General features: G+C 34.3%; 1 protein-coding gene across 8 annotated transcripts in view; it reads left to right on the top strand.

Moving 5' to 3' along the window:
* Nucleotides 1–7576, top strand: part of PSPC1 (paraspeckle component 1) — a 62128-nt gene that overhangs the window by 20333 nt on the left and 34219 nt on the right. Inside the window, exon 7 of one of the 8 annotated variants that reach the window (XM_017831641.1) lies at nucleotides 1517–1591. The exons of the other annotated variants lie outside the window; for them this stretch is intronic. Coding sequence (XP_017687130.1) covers nucleotides 1517–1576 — 60 coding nt within the window. The 3' untranslated portion in view covers nucleotides 1577–1591. Of the gene's footprint in view, nucleotides 1–1516; nucleotides 1592–7576 lie in introns of those variants that run through there. 8 annotated transcript variants of the gene reach the window in all.

The following is a 7576-nucleotide window of genomic DNA, read 5'->3' on the forward strand; positions in this document are numbered from 1 at the left end:
TGCCAGAAAGTTTCATTTATGCTTCTCTGTTCATGTTTTTCTATGTTTTATGTGCTGTATTTGTGGACAGGCCAAAAGTTTATTGGAAAAATCTTAAACTGAACTATTCTGGTTGTAAGCAACGTATGTAACATATATAAAAGAGAGTGTTTGCTTGTTAGAAGTTTCTCCTACAGGACCTCTTTGTAGCATTGAAAAACTTCGGCTTTCAGCTTCCTTTTGGCAAATACTTGCATGTTCTCTTACTTGGGAACTCACATGAGTTACAGGATAGCAACTGCAAGTGGACTGCTTTTTTTGTTATAATTTAGTCAGCGTATCTAGTATCTGCTTGGTGAGGAAAAATTGTTAATACAGAAGTCTGGCAAAGAGTCAGATTTAGTGCACTGTGACTATAAGTAGTGCTGCTTTTAAAGTGTTTTAAGTTGATTTTGCAGTGTTATCGTTGACACTTCAATTAAAAAGTAGGTAAGATTTTTACATAAATACTTCATGATAAAGGATATTCTTAGGTGATTAATTTTTCTTCTAAGTAAACATTGAGGACTTTCACAACGTCTCATCTTTGAATCATTTGGGGAAGGTGGTTGTTTTGAACCAATCCAGTGTTCACTCTTTTTTAATATTTGTATGGATTTGGTTTTTGTGCAAGGAAAACTTAACATTTGGGAAATCTAAAATGCAGCATTCTTTTTTGACACCTGATTTTCATTTAAGTATTTTAGTGCATTTGTGCATGATGGTACAGTTAGCCCAGTCTTTGTTATCAGTTAAGCAGCCCTTCAAATCCACACCCACCAGGGTAAATTATGGAGTGCATCTTAAATCATTTGCAGTCTATTCTGTGAAAGTAAGAAATGCTCCCATGGAAGTCTGTTTTGATACTGACCTGTTCTCGTGACATTTCTTTAGCTCAAATAAAGCCAGAATAATTCTAAGATGCACCATAAAAATCTCTAATATGCCCGTGAAGTTGTGAATATATTGTGAATGTAGTGTAATTGTATTACATGTCTGAGTTGTGAACTTGGTGATATGATGGACATTTCTTCCAGAGAGTAGTTTTGTGGGTAAGTAAACAGTAAAGTGCCTTTGAAAAAATACTTGTGTTATGTTCAGTTCTTGATCTGTATTTAATTTATGTTTTTAATTTCTTTACTGTCATTGAAAAAATGAAGCTAATAGAAATGGGAGAAATCGTTTTCATATGTTGGTTCCATGGATCTAAGGTGGCTCTTAACTCCAGCAGAACCAGATTAATTGACAAAATGTTGTAATGAGAAAGTTTCTATTAAGAGAATTAATATATTCTTCTCTCTTATTTTTCAAAGGATTTCCAGATCTGTTAAAAGTGGTTACCTTCTCAGCACCTTTGTCTTGTGAAAAATTATTTCTGAATTTTGCCTTAAAATATTTGACAAGAAGATTTTAACCTTTCTTGTGAGTGTTAGGTGTTCTGTCAAGCGGAAAATTTGACAGAATATCTGTTTCTGTTTTTCTCTCAAATAATCAACAGCAAAGGCATTTGGAAAAAGCATCCTTCTTCGCAGTTACATCCTCTGAGAGTGCTTCATAAGCAGTGAGGGGACATGGTAGGATTTTCCTTTACCTGGATGTAAATGATGTAAAGGTGATTAAATAGAGGCATGGAATTAAAATACTTGGATTTTTTTTCCTAGTTATTGAATATATGCAGTTTGTTTGGGGCCTGATTCTGCCTTCTGTATACAGTTAATCTTTTTGTGTGGTGGATAACATTTTCCACAGGTTATGAGACAGTGAGATACTTCTTTAGTCAGTTTTATTTTGTAGACACTGTATATACAATATTTTACTGTATTACAGCAAATGGAAATGGGAGGGGTGGGAGAAAAGCTCAGAAATAATGATATATTAATGCAGTGGTTTAAATGCAGTATTAAAGTTCAGAGAAGGAGCAAGTAACTGCAAGACAAAATAATGAGGCAGGAAAGACACAAATTTCAATATGGGACCAAGTTCTATAATCAACAAACTAGGTTCTGTGGTAAATCTTGACTTATTTTAGACTATTTTCTTTTTATTAACAAGTTAGATTGTAATTTGAATTTTTGACCTGTAATACAGCATTCTGAAAGTATGAGTTCTGTAAAAACAAAGCTGCTGCAGCTTATGTTATAAAAAGTCTTTAAAAGGCACATAAGCTTTTGAATGAAAATACAGTTATTTGTGCTTTTATTCTAGTTAATGGCTTTTGTCTATTTACTGTACAAGATTGCAATTCTCAAGTTTAACAGTTTGAGAGTTGCAGGTATTGTGGACTGTTTTCCTAATCTAGTTTACTTTCTACCCTAAACTTAAACTTAGAAAAAAACAACAAACAAACCTCACAGTTTTTGAACAATTTTATGAAAGTGACTTTTTACTGCAGAAGGATTTCACTCTAAGGTATTAGCCACTTGCAGTTGACTGAAACTTTTGAGTTGTACTTGGCCCTAGCGAGGCCACATTTGGAGTGTTGTGCTCAATTCTGGTCTCCACAGTTCAAGAAAGACAAGTTGCTACTGGAAAGGGTCCAGCAGAGGCACAAGGATGATTTGGGGTCTGGAGCATCTCTTACGAAGAGAGGCTTGGCTGTCCTTCAGTTTAGATTTTGAGGAAAACTTAAGAATTTTACAAATCACATTGAAACTAATCTTAAGAAAAAATATTTCTTGCAGTAACATATTTTGAGAATAATAGTAATGTAATGATTGTTCATTCTTTATCATTTTCAACACTTATAATCAGATTGTGTTAATAGGACTTGGCAACTGCTATAGATGTTGCCAACTTGTACAATGAGATTTACATTATACTGTTCAGTAAAAATGTGTTTCAGTTTCTGGAATCCTTCAGTCGCCTTGATGCTTACAAATTTGAGGGGCCTCTAGGTGGGCTTACCGCTTTAAAATATTAGCCTTAGTGGCTGGCTCTTGTGTATTAAATAGTATTTTCTTTCAGGAGATTGTTAAATGTTGCTGGTTAGTGAGTTATCCCCTAAAAGTCTTTGTAATGTGAGTAGTATTAGTGCAGTTAAACTGCTTCCTTTTCCAAAACTGTCAGTGTAGACCTGACTGAAACATCACGTGAGGATTAATGTATTGAAAGGAAGTCAGCTTTACTTCAGATTGGGTTTTACATCCAGCTGTAGGAGAATGGCAAAACCAAAGCTTACTGGGAAGTTCACAGTTGTTCAGCACCATACTGTCAAAAAAAAACCAACTGAGCAAGTTGTGTGTTTTGGCAAGTAGAAGCTAGCTTTGCCTAAACAAAGATCCTGAACCATCTTCCATTTTCTAAAGATCAGAAATGGCTGGTCTTAAGGTGAATGTGAGAGAAAACGTAACTTTTTGAAAATGATTTCTTCTAAATCTGTAAAATAGAAGTGTTGAGTGTGTGTGTGCTCTCTATCACACACAAAACTGCAATCCATTTCTGTCTTTTACAGTGTTAGTGTCAGGTGATATGCTGAGAGGCTTTTCAGTAGTTAATGAAGTTATATAATGGAGTACTCTTCTACCCAATTCTTTATTAATCTGTGTAAAATACACTAGTATATGTTACAGGGTATATTGACTGATGTTTTTAATATGTTGTGGTGGCTGTTTTGCACATTAATATGAATTTAGTATTAGTTTTTATTAAAATACACCTGTGATTTTAAAACATGGTTCAAGGTATAATATTTTTTTGTATTTTTAAAGAATAACTTCAACATAGAATAGTCAATATTTTGAGTAGTTTAATGACATTTGTTTGGTTAGGAGGTTTTTTTTTCTGTGGGATTTAGATGCCGAGGACTATCCTCAGCATCTGATGCAGGAGGAAAATGAGGCCTCACAGAAGTAGAAGACTTTCTGTACTCAGAACTAAAAGCAGAAAGTGAAGATGTAATGCATGGAGGTTTTTCTCAAATACATTCCTATACTTTTGCTGTTAATTAGTTTTAAGAGAAATTTCCCTGTCTTAATAAAATTGATGCTTCCTTTGCAATCTTATTGAAATAATGGAAATAATTAATGCACTGGACTAATAAATTTTTTCTGTAAGGGAAAATCAGATTTTTTTTCCTTATTGTCAACAACTCTAATAATAATTGTTACTACCATTAGGGATCTCTTTCCAATTTGTAGCATTTACTGGAATATATGTATCTGTGTGTATGTCATGTAGTGTGTATTCGTGGTTTTATCAATGTGATAGATTTTTTTATGCTTATGTTGTAACTTAGTGAGTCGTCTCCTTCAGTTCTTTTGATGACTTGAGTCACTAAGGAGTAAATTTCCTTTATCTCCTTATCCCTCTTAGGATGTTTTTCTTGGAGGTTGAGTCCTGATTGAATAGTTGACAGCTATTAAACCTCGTGAAGATTCTTTTCATTAGGCTTCCTATTTAAAAACAGAGCTCTGTAGTTTACTGTATGCTATATGTTTTACAGCTACATTTACTTTAGTTGTTATCTAGTTTAGTATATTTGTGCTGCTTTCTGCGAGGTAAGAGAGCTTATGTTTTTCCAAACTCCTGGGTGGGAGCTATCACTCAGTTCATAGAGTTTTTGAGTACTTAAGGCTGGAAGACATCTCTGGAATCATCTAGTATGATGCCCAGCTCAGAGGAGGGATCAACTCTGCATGTGGACTGCAGTGCTCAGGATTACACAGAAATCTTGGATTTTGAAAGATCAGTATTTTTAATTTAAAATTACTGTTACTGTATGTGATGGAATAAACTGAACTGTTTGGGGATATTGTAACTTTTGGATCTTACATACGAATCTTAATTGAAGGACAAGTTAAAGAGGGAAAGGTGACAAGAAGGGTGGATGGAAGAGGAGAAGGTTTTTATTACTTCTTGCTGGCAGCTTAGCTTCCAGTGAACTAGTCACTGGAGTGAAATAGACATTCTGAGGAAAAGACAAATAATGCACAATCAGAATTATCCCCCAAATTCTAGTTTTATGTGCCAACTAGCAATTCTAATAACTTTTATGATTTATGTCATTAAAATATAGGTATCTTTCAGTAAATTAGAATTTGTGTAAGGTTTATGGGCATTATGCCTCCTGAAGAGGTCTTTAGAAATAATTTTTCTTTTCTAGAAAGAACTTAATAAAATAAACCACACTAGAAGGGAGTAAGGAATTCTAGTAAGAGGTACAGAAATGTCATACCTGTTTCGACAGGTATGAAGTCTGATAGAGACTCAAATTTCGTTTCCATGTTAATGAAAACAAGTCAGAATCAACAGCACTGTGAATTACATTTTGCTCTAAATACTCAACCTAGGTAAAGTGCTAATTAAACTACTGCGTGCAAGTTTATAGGGTAAGTGTTCTTTTTTTGCTAAGGCATTTTTTGGATTTCATGTCTTGGCAGTACTGTGGTCACCATTCCTTAGCTGAAAGGTGAGTAAATAGTCCCGTATTAATTGAGAAGTGTATCTCGTGGCTACAAACACTTGTAAACTGTGTGATCTGTTATCTTAATATTTCATTGGTATCTTGCTTTTTGCCGTTCTAAAATATTCCATACTATATTTATTTCATACCATAATTTTTGGATAGCTTTGTTACCATGACTGTTGCGTCATTTGGAGACGAGATTTTTAATTTTCTCTGGGGTACTGCAATTGCAAAGCCTGTTTCTCAGGAAAAAAAGTAGTATTGCTTTGTCTATTAAAAAAGGTCAGTTTTATGGCTATTTGTATTTTTACTTTTGGTGTAAGAAGGGATTTGCATCTGATACATTGTCTTGTATCAATTCTTAGGTTTCTTTTCAAAACATTTGGTTTCATGGTTTTGTAGAATGAATTTAGCAAAAAACTAATACATTTAAAAAACTGAGAAGAATCATCTTGGCAGTTCTCTGTGTACTTACACTGCTGTGTCAGAGGTGTTTACGGTAGAAGAACATTGTGCATGATACACCTCAAATACTAGAGAGACCTGGTTTCTAATACTTGTAAAAGGGGGAGAATCCATTCTATATGAAATGTAAAATGTATAATTTGAAAACTGAATTCAGTATTTTTGTGTAGATCTGCTTTTTACGATTGACATTAAAATGAGTTGGAATTGTGAGGAAATAAAATTTTTCATGCTTGTATCTAAAGCAATTAGCAAGTATAATTCTGTATTTGCCATCATAGCAATTTTTCTAAAAGCAAATTACTCAGATAAATCGGAGGATTGTTTGCATTAATGAGTTCTGAAGTATTATATAAGAATCCTGCAACAGAAGTAATTTGGAAAGCTTTCTTCTGAGTTGTGTAAACAGTGCTTTTACAATAGGACATTTTTTTGGTGTTTTTTTGTTTGTTTTTTTTTTGTTTGGTTGGTTGGTTGTTTGGTTGTTTTTTTTTTTCCCTGACCTTCTCAAAGATTACGATACACTTTCCTACATGTTCTTTGTCTTATGGCTTTCTTTTCCCCCTATATTGCATATCATCTGTTTTTCTTGTTCTCTTCCAATTTAAGTTGTTTTCCCAGGTACCAGGTGACTGCAGAGGTTCTTAATCGCCACATATTTCTCTATTAAGAGTTTAAGCCCTGCTCTCTTGCTGCTCAGTTTTAACTCCCTCTTATGGGTAGTTATGGGTGGCTTTTGGGAAGGGACTGAAGCAGCTACTACTCAACTGAAGAAAGGGCAGTCATATAGTGAGGAAAAGAAGCTCTGAGAAGGTAACACTCATTGTTGAGTTCTGCAAAGGGCTTGATTATCCAAAAGTGAAGCTCTCAGGTGGGCTGTAATTACCAGCCAGTACTGGTTCAGCTACTCTGTCAAACTGCCTGTTGGTACTCCTTTCTCTGTCATCTTTTGGGCAAAACCCATGGACTAGTTGACCTAACTTACTTGCAATAACATGTTTATGCTCACATAGTAAAGACTTGTCTAGGACATGATTTGTGTGTGATAGGACTAAATTTTTGTTATCATCTGGACTCCTGCAAATACAAGTTGCTAGTATGTGGAGCATTTAATGACATAATGATACATACTATCAGTTAACATTTGAAATTGGGTATTTTCTCTGACAGAAAATTTGTGAATTCTGCGTTTAACAGTACAGAAGAGTTTTCCTGTGCTGAAAATTCAAGGAACCATGATAAGTTATGAACATGCAACAGTAGGAATAATAATAATAATAATAATAATAATAATAATAACAATAACAATAACTCAACACCAAAGTTAAAGCTACAAAAATGACAAATAATTAATTCATGGGTTTTGTTACAAATGTTAGACTAGACTAAAAAAAAAGTAAAAATTTCAAGTTCTACCTGTCTTGCTGTACTTGTGGTTAACTGAAGACTGGTAACATTTCAGGCTGAGAAAAAAACTAGTTTATTGGTGGGAGGTAATGTGCTTTTTAAGGAAAGTGTACATTAAAGCTTTACAGAGCGAGCTAGTGCAGCTTTATCATCATCATCATGGCGAGGCTTCGCGAACGAAGATTTGGGAAGGTTCTATCCACATTTGCTACAGGCACGTTGGTGGCTTATGAGGCCAATACGTGACAGACATAAACGATTGCAAAAGGCACAGCAGAAAGA

This window comes from Lepidothrix coronata, unplaced genomic scaffold (genome assembly GCF_001604755.1).
Source record: "Lepidothrix coronata isolate B3197 unplaced genomic scaffold, Lepidothrix_coronata-1.0 Scaffold194, whole genome shotgun sequence".
Lineage (NCBI taxonomy): Eukaryota > Metazoa > Chordata > Aves > Passeriformes > Pipridae > Lepidothrix > Lepidothrix coronata.